Below are 16,400 nucleotides of genomic sequence, written 5' to 3' on the forward strand. Positions count from 1 at the left end.
TTTGTAATTCTTACCAGAGAAAATGCCAAGTGCTGTGAATACTTTTTACATATCACTTAATATTTTTCAAATTAATGACATACACGTCTTTATGTTCACTAAAACTCTTATATTTAAGATTGTAGTTGAAAGGATCACATTGTTTTGGACTCTGTTTGAAAGCACTGTACTTCTTTCAGAAATGAATTTTTACTACTGACAACATAATTAACAAATAGACTTAAGTTCACAAATGACTTTAAATGTCTGCACTTTCTTAGAAGTACCAGGCATCTTTCTCTTGACTAAAATACTGGTGCCCTGGATGAGCACCGGGTGTTATATGGAAACCAACCTGACAATAAACTANGTGTGTATTTTGGTTTGTTTTTGGGTTTGTGTGTGAGTGTGTGTGTGTGTTTGTGTGTGTTGTGTGCACCGGCACCTGGGAGAGAGATGGGGGGAAAAACGTGTAATGAGTAAAATGACAATTTATGAAGCCCATAAAGTCTCCCTTGAATCAAATTCAAATTCACAAACTCCACAAAGTCTACGGATTTGCCTAGAGCCACAAAGAATAAAAATGAAGGCAGCACCGCCCAACTCTATACAAAAAGCGTGTGGTGAACTTAACCTTTACTCAGTGTAGTACTTAGAAGCAGGCACAGCGGTTTAGAGAAGAAAAAAGAATAACCCCCAGTTCCTCTTGCCGCTGTCTTTTAAAAAAGAAAAAGAAAAAAAAGGCAAAACGAGCAAATGCATTATACTAAGTAATCTGGTGCATTCTGCTGCCACTTACGTGTCACTTACTTTGGCACCGGCACGTACCTGTCTGCAAAAACAGACCTTAGTCTCGTCTCTTGAGACAGAAGCCCAGATGGTAAACATTAAGGTTCAAGGTGTTAGCACTCTGATTGCAAAGTATCCTACCTGTGAGCGTAATTCTTTGGTCTGGAGGCACGGAAAGGACTTGGTTTTCACGCATTTTCAAAGCGCCCAGATTTGGAGAGTTCGCCTGCGCTCCCGAGATTTTGGGGGGTGTCCCCCGGGAGCGCCCCTTCATTCCCAGGGAGAGCAGACGTCCTTTGTACATCCACTTCTGCAGCTTCTTGACTGTCACCGCAGGAGGCCTGAGGAAGGGGAGCCCCTCCTGGCCGTCTCCCTTGCCGCCGCGTACCATCGCCGACCCCGCACGGTCCCTGAAGGGGCTTCCCGAGGAGCGGCCGGGGTCCTCGGAGCAGGGAGTCAAGCGGCCGGAGGGAACCGCGGCCGAGGCGCTGCCTCCGCTCCAGCCGTCCATCCCGCCTCCACGTGGCGGGGGCTCGTCCAGGTCCCCGCGCGCGCCGCACCTGATCCAGCTGTCGCTCAGCCACCGCTGGAAAGGAGGAGGCTTGGCACCCACCCGGAGGCTCTCGAGGCTTCTGCTGCAGGACAGCCGCATCCGAGGAGTCCGCGGGCGGCCTCCCCCCGACTCCCTCGGAGGAGACCGGGGCGGGGACACCTGCTGCCAAGGGCGGCCACCGCCTCCCCGCTGCCAGGCTCGGGGGCAGGCTCGGCGGTCCGCAGCGCCGCAGGGGGAAGGCGGCTGGCCCAGAGCCCGGGCTCCCACAGGGCAGCCGCGATCCGCCCAACCCCTGTCGCCCCGCCGCGCGCCCGAGTCAGGGGGCAGGTCGTGCATGGCCCGGATCAGCAGATAATAGGCCTCTCGCAACTGGGTCTGCAGCCTGCCTGGCTCCTGGCGGCCGCCCTCCGCCCCCGGGGAGGAGCCCGCCGCCGGGGGAGGCGGGGGCCACCGCTCCGCCTCCGCCCCCTCAGGCGCGGGCGCTGACTGGGAGCCGCTGGGCAGGGNAAAAACGAGCAGGAAGGGGAATCGGGGCTGGAAGCCTGCAAAGTTTGGGAGAAAGAGAAAGTGCCCTCCTAGCTGCCACCCCCGTCGCCTACGCCACCGTCCCTATTGCCACCAGTGCACGAGGCATGTCTATTCTAGCAAGTCGTAGCTTGAGAGAGAAAACAAAGATCGGTTTGACGGCCCCAGTGTGAGTACAGGTGTATCTCCCTTAGTGTGATGTGTTCTAGAAACGTTCCAAATCATTTTAATGGCCCCGGGAGCTAGCTATTTAAAGGAAATTTGCAGCGATTCCTTTTCAGTTAGGAAGAATCCTTTTGTCCAAAACATCACCCTAGTGTGTCTCTTAAGTCTGTTTTTCTTTTCTTATTTTTATGAATACACGCTAACACAGAATTCTGGTTATCAGCCAAAACCTGTAAAATGCAGCATCAAAAATAGCTGCCCTCCCTTCACCCCGCAAACACTACATTTTAATTAAAACTTAGTTGAGAAACGATGGGGTTGAAATTGGGAAACAGTGTTCTTTGAAAATACCAATTCTCTCTCAAAAACCTTAAATCCCGTGTGTGTAACAGTTGCGAAGTACCGTGAGCTGCCACGGGTGAATGGACCTATCCCTGATTGGCAAGAATCAGTGCTGCCCTCACCTCGGATTTCAGTTACATTTGTTAATGTTTACATGTTAGCAAGGGCCTTTGTCTGAGCAGCTCAAGAATGTACTCCTAACTCCCAGCACAGTATCTGCACATAGTAAGAACTCAAGAACTATTTGTTGAATAAATGAATGCTTGCATAACTAAATAATAGCATTTAGTCCTGGGGCACCTGGCTGTCTCAGTCCACAGAGCAGGGGACTCTCAGGGTGGTGGGTTGGAGCCCCACGCCCCACATTGGGCATAGAGATTACTTAAAAAAAAAGGGGGGGGGGAGGAGAGGAAGAAATTGTTCTAATTTCATCTGTTTCCAACTATGTTTATGTAACTTTTTCTTTCCCGGCCAAAGCCTCCAGTCTCTAAATGTGCTTTGATGTATATACCACCTTCTTTAGTATAGTAGTCTCTGCCTCCTGGAATAATTTCACTTGCATCTCAATTTGCAGAAACCTTATCTGTCCTTTAAGACTCTACTCAACTGCTTTCTCTCAAGTTGTCTCTGATATTCCAGACAGCCATGGTCTCTCATCTTTCCCAACTCCAAGAGTACTTTAGTCATATCCACTCGTAGTATATTTACTGGGTTTTGTTTTGTACAAAGCATGCCTTATCTCTGGTACAAGAAAATTCATAAACTCCTTCAGGGCAGAGACTATAATGGACTTTGGTATTCTCCACAGAGTCTAAGTATAGCATCTTATATATGTATGTGATAAATATTTTTAAATTAATGTCCATTTTAGTCTAGAAGAAACAAACAGCTTCCCTTTCCAGTCTGTTGCCTCTCTCCACTAGTCCATATTGTGTTAGTGTTGTTTAAAATTATTTTAGTGATGGGGGCGCCTGGGTGGCTTAGTCGGTTAAGCGTCCGACTTTCACTTAGGTCATGATCTCGCGGTTCGTGGNATATTTAAAAAAATAAAATTATTTTAGTGATGAATAAGAAATCATTTGTTAAATAATCTTAACCCTCTTCTAGTAAATACTGTGAAATGTTAAACTGTAATTTGCATGCTTTACTATTTATAGTTCTACAGTATTTTTATTCCATGGAGTAAAGGCCGTTTAATGAATAATCAAGGCATAAAATTATGTCCCAGTGAAATATTCCCACAGGAAATGACTGATAGTAAATCTGCCAATAATGGTGTCTATAAACACAATTTGATCTCTATCTCAGAAATTGTTTCCATTCCAACTCTTGGCTGCAAAATCTTTTTATTCTTTGTAAGTGAACAGAGTTGTTAAGAGTGCTGTAAATTGCATATATGTGTAAAATTGAATACAAAAATATAACCTTGAAGGTCTAAGTTGAACTTCATCTTTAATTCAACCTGTCAACTTGTTGAGTTCAGCAGTTATTAATACATTGGCCAATATCAAATACTACACATTGTTCTACACATTACTCAGAACTAAGTGTGATGCTGCATAGCACAAATGAACTTAATGCCACTTTGAAGCTGAGAATGGTCTATCGCATAAATTAACAATTTTAAGAGGTGTTTTAAAGGGTCACAACAGACATTAATAAGGCACTCATGGCTATATGACACTAATGACCTTACAAATGCAAATCCTACTTTACTGTACGTGTATTACACTTCAATAAAAAGTTTATAAAAGTGTTATTCTGTGAAGGCATTACCCCCAGGATTTATGTTACACACAGTATAATTAAGACAGTGACAAGATATGAACATAAGTTACACTTTATAAAATCCTATTTGAGTTTTAACAGTTTTACCCTGTTCTCTTGGTTATCTCAATTTTTTCTAATCAACAGATTCCTATGAAAATTAAGGGGTGAGAATACATTTTCTAGTGTTTGTACTTGTTTCTCACTGACTTGGAAATCATTTTGATGCCCCATGAATTAACAACTATGTCGGCACAGCCACAAAAGATGAAACAACTATGGGATAATCAGGCTCCAGGAAGGCAGGAAGCCAAACTAAGGATGGGGTAGTATTGACTCAGTCTGGGAAAGGGGGTGGAAAGCAGGGCAGGTTGAGACGGAGGGCTAAGTTTAACAGTAATACAAGGGAAATGTCTAGGTTATTTTCTAAGCAACTTAGAGTATATTTCTGTCTCACTGCTGTTCAGTCTTCATTATACTCTCAGTGGAACCAAAGACAGATTTAACTCTGGCATTTGCCCAATTTTCTCTGTCTAAACTGCCTTTAGGGATCCCATAGTGTAGACCTGCCTGGTTTGCTATGCAGTTCCTTCAATATTGAGTTAAAAAAGTGTTTTAGCCTAACCCTGACCCCACTGCCATTGCCCTGGGAATAAAAAATGGCATGTTCACAATACAGCATTTTTTACTGTTAATTTTTTTTTGTAATTAACTATATTTGGCAGTTGGTCATGTCCCTTACCTTGTCCCCTACCTTTAACCAGAGGAATAAAAAGGAGGCTTTTGCCAAATACATATGTATTTTCTAAAGTTTTGGAAAAGTATAATGTTTTAGGATGTTCACTATTTCAGATTCTCTTATTATATATTTAGCATATGTAGAGTAACTTCCTCAAGATCACCATACCTTGAGGTGAAGGGAGGTTCAAACCCTACTATCTGCTTCCAAAGCCACTATAGCCTACAGCCCTGGGATGTGTCCCTGTAAAGAAAAACAATATACATTTGCTGTAATAGTACTTGCATGGACTTGAAACTTTGCTTTCATAAATTATTTAGCTGGTCACCTTTCAGAAGAGTTTAATATTTTATGAGCTTTTGTGAAATGCATCTGAACAATGGAAAGCTGCTTGTTGATTTCAGTGCTTTTCTGTGCAGTCCTCTTCAAGGTGTTAGAACTAAATCCTGTAATATGTTCCCATATAACTACAAATATTAAGCCACAATGTGCAACTGCATCCTGTATAATTTTAAAAGTAGGACAAACCACAATTACATACATTAAAGGCAAAGTATATACATCCTTAAAACCATAGGAGCTCTCAGATAAGCTTCTTTTAGAGGTGCAATGGTGGTATAGCCTGTCCCTCCTAAATGACTTGTATTTCAGAGTGACTCATAGTTGATGAAGGGAAGTAGCTTTTTTTCAAAGCTGTTCATCTAATAAAAAGAATTGATGCAATATCAACATTTTTCATTCTGATGAAATACTGGCTCTAATTATGGAGCTAAACAAAAGTCACCAATGGCTACTCACATCACAAAGAGAGAGTGTTGGCCTGACATTAATTATATGGCCACACCACCACCTACGATGTATTCTTACCAAAAATGAACTGGGTTTGATCAGCCTCAGGTTCTGACTACCAATTTTCAGGAAATGCAGAGAACGGAGGAGCATGTGAAATAACACCATGGGGGAGAAATGATAAAATCCAGACTATGAGAAACGATAGGCCAGAAGATTTGGTTTCTTCAACCTATCAACCAATTGCAATGTATGGAGTTTTTAAAATTTTATTTTAATAGGAATTCAACTTTTAAAATAGATCTTGGCAACCATTTAAAACAACACAACTTTGAGGGTAGCCAAATGATTTCCATTGGAGGGATAGCAAGAGAATATTGAAATCTAGGTCTAAGAACTGTAATTTTTTTATTTTTTTATTTTTTTTAATGTTCTATTTATTTCTGAGAGAGAGAGAGAGGAGAGCAGGGGAGGGTTGGAGAGAGGGAGATACAGAATCTGAAGCAGCCTCCAGGCTCTGAGCTAGCTTTCAGCACAGAGCCCGACGCAGGGCTCAAACCCACAAACCATGAGATCATGACCTGAGCCGAAGTCAGCTTAACCGACTGAGCCACCCAGGTGCCCCTTTCCTGCCCTTGTATATATTCTCTCAGCTAATAATCAAGGGAAATGTCAATGAAAAAGAAAATGTTTTGGGGAGCCTGAGTGACTCAGTCACTTAAGTGTCCACTCTTGATTTCAGCACATGTCATGGTCTCCTGCTTCATGGGACTGAGTCTTGCTTCGGGCTGCCTGCTGACAACATGAAGATCCTTGAGATTCTCTCTGCCCCTTCCCTGCTGATGCTCTCTCACTCCCTCTCTCAAAATAAATAAACTTAAAGAAAGAAAGAAAAAAATTTAAGGGAACCTTTAAGAGAAGATTGTAGATGCAAATAAAAACAGCTTGAAATGTGTTTCCTTGGCTATTCACTGTCAGGAATGTTTTCTATACCAAATCCTAGTTTTTCAATAGAACTTTCAATTCTGCATATTCAATAAATAAATACAAATGGCTTCGTGCTTAAAGTTTACTTTTTTAAATCACTTAATAAATGGGTTCAAATCTAGACTTGCAAAATTAAATAAACAACCTCAACCTCTCACTATAACCAAGAAAACAAAAACAAAACATTTTCACCATTTGGAAATAACTTTCTTTCAGGGCCCCTGGGTGGCTCAGTCAGTTAAGCGTCCAACACTTGATTTCAGCTCAGGTCATGGTCTCACAGTTTGGTTCCTGAGATTGAGCCAGATGTGAGACTAAGGTTGGGCCCTGGGCTGACAGTGTGGAGCCTATGGGGATTCTCTCTCTTCTCTCTCTCTGCCTCTCCCCTGCTTGTGCTCCCCCCTACACTTTCCTGTTTGTGTACTTTCTCTCTCCCAAAATAAATACATAAAGATTCCTTTATACATAAAATACATAAAACTTCCCTTCATCTCCTACTGGAAACTCATAGTTCTTTCATGTAAACAAAACGAAAGAGCATTACTTATAAGCAAGAAACTACCAAGAAAACCATAATTACACCAAAAGAGATAAGTAAGTAAACACATATTTAGCCTTTTGTGTTCTTTTACTGGAGGATTTTCTCATAAAAATGCATCAGGCTAAATATTTTACTGCCTTAATTTACATATCTCTAACCCTTTGAAAACATGTTACTTTAAAATTTTTTTATTCTAGGGGTGCCTGGGTGGCTCAGTCGGTTAGGCGGCTGACTTCAGTTCAGGTCATGATCTCACGGTTTGTGGGTTCAAGCCCCGCGTCGGGCTCTGTGCTGACAGCTCAGAGCCTGGAGCCTGCTTCAGATTCTGTGTCTCCCTCTCTCTCTGGCCCTCCCCTGCTCATGCTCTCTCTCTCTATATCTCTCAGAAATAAATAAAACATAAAAAATTTTTTTTTTTAAATTCTAGAAGAACCTACTTGCCTTTATCTGCTTGGGCTGCTGTGACAAAATACAATAGACTAGTGACTTAACCAATAAAAATTAACTTTCTTAAAATTCTGGAGGCTGCACGTCTTAGGTCAGGGTGCCAGTGCAGTCAGTTGCTCGTAGGGCTGTCTTGTTGGCTTGCAGAGGATTGTGTGCTTGGACTGGGTACTTATGTGCCCCGCAATTCATATGTTAAATCTTAATGCCCAGCATATTTGGATGGTATTTGGAGGTGATTAGATCCTGAAGGTGGAATGGAATTGGAATTTTTTTGTGTGTTTTTGTTGTTTTTGTTGTTTCTGAGAGAGAGAGAGAGCTCCAGGAGGAGATGGGCAGAGGCAGCAGAGAGAATCCCAAGCTGGCTCCATGCTCAGGGGACCCTTGATCCCATAACCTTGAGAACATGACCTGAGCCGAGATAAAGAATACAATTTTCCTATCTTATCACCACAGTAAATAAAATCATCCTTTTAAAAAATATTTTTAATTTTTTTTTTTTTCTGAGAAAGAGCATGAGCAGGGGAGGAGCAGAAAAAGAAGGAGAGAGAGAGAGGGAGACCCAAGCAGGTTCCTACACTATCATCATGGAGCCTGACATGCAGCTCAGTCTGATGAACCTCAAGATCGTGACCCAAGCCAAAACCAAGAGTTGGAATCTTAACTGACTGAGCCACCCAGGTGCCCCCAAATCATCATTTTCTATTGATTCATTTAAGATGAATCATGGTGACAGTTTTCCTGGGTGCACCTAGACATGCAAATAAGAACAGCTTGAAAGCTGTTACACTGGGCAATCACCGTTAGAAATGCTTTCACATACTACCTCCTAGTTTTTCAATAGAGCCCTCAATTCTACGTATTCAACAAATATAAGTGGCTCCTGAATTAAGAGTCTACAGAGTCATTATCAATACTGTGATGACCAGTGGGAGACCAGTACTATAAAACCTTAGTAATTACTCTGAGAAAAAAAAAAACGAAACTAAAGAAGAATTTCATGCAAAGACAACTTAAAGTCACACATCTACAGCAGTGCCCAAACTTAGAGCCCTCCGGGATCTGACAGGTCCTCTCAATGAGTGGATCAATCCAGGTATAACAACCAGAGAACCCTGCCTGCCTATTAAAAGGAAACAACTGCTTTCTCAGCTCAAGGAATAAAGAATGGCAAAGAACCACTGCCTCATCTTTGTCTCCTATTCCTTCTTTTAACCCTTTGGCTAGGGAAGTGAGATTCATATTAAAAAACAAAGTACTATAGAGACTAACTCTGGGTGGGTCACCCAAATACATATACTAGTTGCCTGTTTTTGACTTCTCACCTTCAGGAAATACTACACATTGTTTCCAGAAGAAAGCTTCAGAGGTGCCTGGGTGACTCAGTCCTTTCAGTGTCCTAATCTTGATTTCAGCTCAGATAGTGATCCCAGGGTTGTGAGATCAAGCCCTGCGAAGGTGTCCATGCTGAGCATGGAGCCTGCTTAAGATTCTCTCCCCTCTGCCCTTCTCCCCTACCCCTGCCTCTAAAAAAAAAAAGAAAAAAGAAAACTTAAAAAAAAGGGAAGTTCCATACTGTAATTTTGAATAATCTGTTGTTAACCTCATGACCCAATGAGCCAATGTCTATGGTGATAATGAAATGTTCTTTTCTTGCCTTATTTTTCATTATTATGATCTCAGTATCAGCATGAGTCTCATGAGTTTTATGAATGGTGAGGTGCTTTTTACTTTATCTCCTAGTGTGATTCTCACCAAAAGCCTTTGGGAGAAGGTAGAACAGAGATGGTTATAACCACATTCAGATGAGTAGCTGAGAACCAGAAGGGAGAAGCCACTGAATCATGGTTATTAAGGCCTTACAAGTATCTAAGCCCAATTTTCCAAACTTTGAATACAAATTCCATCATTTTTTTTAAGTCTTATTTTTGGAGGAGGGAGCACCTGGGTGACTCAGTCTGTTGAGCATCTGACTTTGGCTTAGGTCATGATCTTGCACTTCGTGGGTTCAAGCCCCCCCCCCCCCCCCCCCCTCTGCCCCCTGCCCCCCTCTCCCGTGCAGGGCAGTGATGCTGACCAGCCGGCTCCTGGGCTCNCTGTTTCTCAAAAATGAAAAACAAAAACAATTTTTTTAAGTTTTATTTTTATTTTTGAGAGAGAGAGAACCCGCCAATGGACTGGCAGGGAGTAGGGGGATAGGGAATCTGAAGCAGCCTCTGTGCTGACGGCAGTGAGCCCAATGTGGGGCTCAAACTCATGAACCTTGAGATCATGACCTAAGCTAAAGCCGGTCGCTCAACTGATTGAGCCACCCAGGTGCCCAAATCCCTTTACTTTTAAAGGCATTTTTAATCTAATGAAAGTGATTCTTTCTTTAAGATCATAAATAACTTAGGGGTGCCTGGATGGCTCAGTCAGTTAAGTATTTGACTCTTGATCTCACCTCGGGTCTTGATCTCAGGGTTGTGAGTTTAAGCCCCACATTGGGCTCTGTGCTAGGCATGGAGCCACTTTAAAAAAAAAAAAAATCAAGGCACCTGGGTGGCTCAGTTGGTTAAGCACCCCACTATTGACTTAGGTTTAGTTCATGATCTCACCATTGATAAGACTGAACCCTGTGTCTGGCTCTGAGCTGACAGTACGGAGCCTGCTTGGGATTCTCTCTCTCTCCCTCTCTTTCTGCCCTGCTCACTCTCTTTCAAAATAAATAAGTAAACATTAAAGAAGATTTCAAAAGCATAAATAACTTAGAAAATATAGAAAAGCAAAGAGAGCTGACAAAAACCTCACATAACCACATCCCTACCCCAAACACACCCCCGCCCCCACACTTCAACACGAAGGATAGTTGCTGCTGGAAACCATGTTTTTCAATATTTCAACAACCTCATTAGAAGTATTAAAATAATATTCTGGTAATACACAACAATTATCTTAGAGTGTGGTGTTTTATTATAAACATTGACATGGTACTTGCTAGTGTATTTGATCCAACATGTCTGAAGAAGGAAAAAATAAAAACTTATTTTGCAACAAGAATTTTAAATAACCCAATAGGGAATGTCATTCCTACCAGGATCTCTGTAAAATTACATTGGGAGAAAAAAAATGTCTTCCTTTAAATGAAAGAGAATTTTACTTATCTGAAAACTTTTTGTTTCAAACTATGCACACCAGTCAGCAACCTCATAATTACATACCCAAAGATTGTTCAAATAAAAAGGGAACAAAGCTCCTTAGCAAAGTTCAATGCCTGTGTCAAGACTGCCTGGAGGTATAAGAAGTTTTATGTCTCTGTTTACCCCAGGAGTAAATTAAATAAATGCATGTTTAATAGATGAGTCACAGTTATATTTGGTCCACATACTAGAGACAGGGAGAAACAAGAGAGTCATTTCTCAGATAAAATGTATTAACGAAAAGTGGATACACTCCCACGAGTCTAGATAATTCCCCTTAGAGTGCGGTCATGACAAGTACCATAAAATATCCACTGAGCAAAAAGTCAAACTAGGGCTGTGCATGAAATGTTCACTCTATCTCTTAATTATAAAACATGGACAGAATCCATATGGTACCTATTTAAGGACTCTGAAAAGTAAATAGTAGCCAGATTGGGAAGACCAGAGGACAAAGGACTAGCAAACTGGTGGTGAGTTTACCTTTTATTTTTATTTTCCTAGTATTCCTTGACCTGAATGCAATCCAGCTTCACACTTGGAAATGGCACTGGGGCCCCAAAGGGGGAGTTTCAGGAGAGGCCTTCCAATCTCTGCTGGAGGTGAAAGGGAACTTCTAATGCTCAGAGAAGGCACAGAAATCCCTGGGGTTTTGTCTTCTCTCTGTTCTCTTGCCCTCTGCCTTCCAAGCATTCCTGTGGTGGTGATGTAGAGGCCTAAAGGAGGGAGACCTTTCTCTCTGAATGGTGGAGCTGTGGCCTCAAAGAGGATGGGATAAACTTTCATTGCCTTTTTCTCTCTCCATTTTTTTGATGGTCGGCCCTGGATGCAAGCACAGTAGTGTGCAGTAGTAGTGAGATAGTAGTGCAACAGAAGCATGCAGTAGAGTGAGATAACTAAAGCCTCAGCTTGGTGGCTCACGGACCAAAACGGGCAGCACCCAGGAAATAAGAGGGGCCTGAGAGATTGTGCCATAGACCGGATGCTTGTGTCTCCCCAAAATTCACATGTTGAAATGTAACCCCCAAAAGGAGGTGGAGCCTTTGAGTAGTGACTAGGTCATGCATCTATGTGATCTTTTATAATAGATCCCTTATAAAAGAGACCCCAGAGAGCTCCCTCACCCCTTCCACATGAGGACACACAGTGAGAAGATCACTGTCTGTGAACCAGGAAGTGATTCCTTATGAGACACCAGATCTGTTGGTGCCTTGATCCTGGACTTCTCAGACTCCCGAACTGTGATAAATAAACTGTAAAAATAAATGTTTGTTGTATAAGCCACCCAGTCTATCAGTCTATAGTATTCTTGTTATAGCAGCCAGAGCAGACAAAGACAGAATTTTTGTGTATGCCGGGGCTCACCACTGGGCTATGCATGTGTGGATCTGATCTTAATTAGCATACTAAAGACTTTGAGGACTGAATTAATGGACACACCGCCACCCAGATCCCAAAGTGACTATGGGACAGATCTGAACTTGGCTGCAAAAGCTGGAAGAGCTGAGCTGATATTTGCACCACAGCCCACATAAGGTGGGTTGAACCCTGCAGCCTTAACCAAGCCAGAACAATTGTATGTTAAAAAAAAAAAAGCAAAAAATCAATATTCTTTATTGGGTTTAAATAACCATTTAGACCTAGAGTTTGACATAATATTCAGTAGGTCCAGGATATAATCCAAAATGACTCAGAATACAAGGAATCAGGAAAATCTCAATTTGCAGGGGAAAAGACAATGAATAGGTGACACAGATGTTGGGATTATCTGACGAAAGCTTTAAAACAGCTATTATACAAATGCTTCAACAAACAACTGCAAGCACTCTTAAAACAATTGGAAAAATGGAAAGAAATCAAATGGAAAGCAAAGAAATCAAATGGAAATCTTGGAATAGAAAAAGAAAGTGATCGAATGAAAAATATCACTGGGTGGAATCGAAAGAATAGAGATGACAGAAAAAGAATCAATGGATATGAAGATACGTCAATAGAAAATTTCCAGTCTGAACGACGGAGAAAAAATATTTTTAGAAAAATTAACAGAGCTTCAGGAATCTGTGGGTTAATAACAAAAGGTCTACCAGTCATGTCACCAGGGTCTCTGAAGGAGGAGGAGAGCATAGCACTGAAAAAAGATTTGAAGATGTAATGACTGAAAACTTCCCAAATTTGATAAAATATGGATATTTAAGAAATTTAGCTAACTCCAAACAGGATAAAGCCAAAGAAATCTGTGTCCAGACATCACAATCAGCTTACTGAAAACTACAAAGAAAGAAATCCTTAAAAGCAGCCAGATTAAAATGATTCACTATGTTTAGTCAAACAATGATTCAAATGACTGCAGGTGTTTCATCAGAGCCACGGAGATCAGAAGGAAGTGGCACAACATTTTTCAAGTGTTGAAAGACTGTCAACTCAGAATCATATACCCACTTAGGTATCCTTTGAGAATAAAGGTAAAATAAAAACATTTTCAGATGAAGGCAAACTAAGAGAATTCATTGCCAGTATACCAGCTCTAAAATAATTTTTAAAGAAAGTTCTTCAGGCAGAAGAAAAATAATACCAGAAGGAAATGTAGATTGTTCATTCTATTTACATCTAAGAAAATGACTTACATGTTTGGATTTAGGTCTATCATTTTACTACTTTTGTTCTTTTTATTTTTTTAAGCTTTTTAGTTATTTATTTTGAGAGGGAGAGAGAGCGTGAGTAGGCGAGGGGCAGAGAGAGAGAAAGAGAGAGACAGAGAGAATCCCAAGTAGGCTCTGCACTGCCAACGTGGAGCCTGACGCAGGCGCAATAAACCCATGAACTGTGAGATCATAACCTGAGCCAAAACCAAGAGTTCGATGCCCAATCGGCTGAGCCACCCATGTGCTCCTTATTACTTCTTTTCTGTGTATTCTCTCTTACTCTGTTTTCCATTTTCTTCCTTCTTTCAGGTTTCTGAGCACGTTTTAGTATTCCACTAAAATTTTTTTAAAAAATCTTTATTTTTGAATGAGAGAGACACAGAGTGCGAGTGGGTGGTGGGGAACATACAGAAAGGAGGACACAGAATCTGAAGCAGGCTCCAGGCTCTGAGCTGTCACCACAGAGCCTGACATGGGGCTCGAACTCACGAACCATGAGTCATGCCCTGAGCCAAAGTTGGATATTTAACCAACTGAGCCACCCAGGCACCCCTAGTATTCCATTTGAACTTATGTATGGTGATTTTAACTCTGTCTGTTCATATACCTTTTTTTGTTGGCAGTGCTTTCTCTAGAGCTATCATATGGATGCTTACCTTTGCATGGTCCACTTAAAATCAATATTTTACCATTTCAAGTAGAATGTAGAAATCTACCAATACCTAGGACCTCTTTCTCTCTTTATAATTATCTTATCTCTTACATCCCCATTGAAATTCTACCAGAAAATGTAATGTTTACTTTCAACCATAAGATATATTTTGAAAAACTTAAGAGGAAAAGAATAGTCTGTTATATTTACCTGGGTGTAGACTGATTTTGTTGCTCTTCCTTCTTTCCTTCAGTGAGATGATCTGGTAGAATGAAGTGGATGTTTCCCCCTCAGCAGGGCCGACCTGGTTACCAACTGCTGGGAGTCTAAAGTTCCATCAAGCTAGTCTACACTGAGTCCTCAGTATGACAGCTGTCTAGTGGGGGAACTGTCTGACAACTTGGTGGCAGATTGACTGTGTTAGACCCCTTCGATCATGTTCTCCCCACTCTAATCACTGCTTAACTATTTAGCAAATGATTTCTTGGCTTCTGGCTGTTGTCTTCAGGAAATTGGAACAGGCCATTGCATGGTCTTGGGAAAAATGCCCAGTGAGAAGTTAAACAAAGACCTTTGAGTAAAGCATTCTGAAAGGCTTGGGGAAGGGAGCAGGAAGCAAATGTTGGCTCACAGAAATGAGTAGGAAGACATCCCTGCTAGTGGAACCGCGTGAGGAAAGGCACAGAGCTGGGAAAGTTAAGTATTAAAAGAGAAGTGAGTGCTTCTCACCGAGTGCTTTCCCCCCAAGTGGAAGTCACAGTGAAGTAAGTAGCAGTTACTGCCAAGACCTGTCAAGGCTGAAGGGAAGCAAAGATTTCATTCCATAGCATTACGTTGACAAAAGAATGAGCTAAACTGTAAACTAATTCTCTGTGTAAACATTCCAAAATGGCTCTTGGAGAAACACAGGGAGGTTGGTATGCTAAACGACCTGAGAAAAGAAGTGGATGAGTCAGTTACAGGCCAAGACAGAAAGGCAAAGAGGAATTAGGAAGATGAGCTATAACTAAAAAGGCAATCAATGAAGAACCTACTAGAAATCTCCCTTTGGGAAGATGGGGACCAGGTGTTCATCACTGTCAGCAAGATGAATAACAGCAAGTACAAAGGCTGAAATTGCACACATAATGAAATGAAACGTTTTTGGAAAAGTGTAATGCATTTCACTCAGAACACTTAAGCATCCTAGAAATATAAAATTCCATCTTGGCTATGAAACTTTGAAGCATAGAAATGGACACTTGCACCATAAATTATCTCCCGCAAACTTTAGAGAAGCAGACATTTCTGAACCTGTAAAATGTAGAAGGATCACTAATGGTTGCTGATGGCCTGTGAAAAGGAAGAGAATGATACTGTTCTGTCTTTTGAAAGATAAGCAATGGATGGAAGCTGCTCTCTTGGTTCACTTCATATGTCGTCTGAGGGTGATAAATCGATTTTAAAAATACTGGTTTGTTTTCACTGGCATAGTGCAATGTTCCATGGTTTTGGACGTAAGAGGCTTTTCATTTTTGGCTAATGACGGCATTTTGGTGCAGAAAACTGCTTTAGTCATATTCAACTCCATACAAAATTCTAAATGTGACTCTTTTTTACCCAATTTTCACAATCTTGTCACACTTTTTCATATCTCTGTATCTTTGCATGTGACTCTCCGATGACCCTGAACACAACACTTCTCCTGTCCACACACACCTGATCCTCCCCTGCTTAAGCTTTTCAAGGTCTTATTGCTCATAGAATACCTTCCAAACTTCTTTCTTCAGCCTCCAAGGGCCTGAATGATGTGACCCGGCCCTGCGTTTCCGCAGGGCCTCACACTGCTCTCCCACTCACCCTCCACCCGTGCTGGTCACCTTTCTGTTTCTCATACCTGCAAAACACTTCCCCATCAGACTTTGCACGAGGATCCTCTTTGCACAGAGTGCGTGGCTGGCTTATGCTCAGCCTTCAGGTCTCAGCTCAAATATCACTGCCACAAAGGAGTTTCTGGTCATAATAAGCATCGCAAACTGCAATTGTCACTTTTATTGATACACTTTACTTATCTACTTTCTATCCCCCTGACAACAATGTAAGATCCATGGGAGCAGGGAACAAGCTTAGATAGAACTCAAATTATTCTTCAAGTGTCAGCTCAAATACTTCTTTTTTTTCTTTTAAGTTTATTCATTTATTTTGAGAGAGGAGAGAGAGTGCACATGCATGCACAGTGAGCAGGGAGGGACAGAGAGAGAGGGAGAAAGAGAATCCCAAGCAGGCTCTGTGCTGTTAGCACAGGGCTCCATCTCAGGAACCGTGAGA

The 16,400-nt window shown here is 41.7% G+C and overlaps 1 protein-coding gene across 2 annotated transcripts in view; it reads right to left on the reverse strand.

Annotated features, from left to right (window-relative positions):
- SYDE2 (synapse defective Rho GTPase homolog 2) overlaps positions 1-1,691 on the reverse strand; it is a 52,348-nt gene extending 50,657 nt beyond the window's left edge. Inside the window, exon 1 of one of the 2 annotated variants that reach the window (XM_077771115.1) lies at positions 910-1,688. In XM_077771115.1, the coding sequence (XP_077627241.1) occupies positions 910-1,657 (748 nt within the window). In that variant the 5' untranslated portion in view covers positions 1,658-1,688. Of the gene's footprint in view, positions 1-909 lie in introns of both variants that reach the window. The other variant, XM_077771116.1, reaches the window with a different exon arrangement.
- Positions 1,692-16,400: the final 14,709 nt, after the last annotated feature.

Source organism: Crocuta crocuta, unplaced genomic scaffold, assembly GCF_008692635.1.
Source record: "Crocuta crocuta isolate KB4526 unplaced genomic scaffold, BGI_CrCroc_1.0 scaffold125, whole genome shotgun sequence".
Taxonomy (NCBI): Eukaryota; Metazoa; Chordata; class Mammalia; order Carnivora; family Hyaenidae; genus Crocuta; species Crocuta crocuta.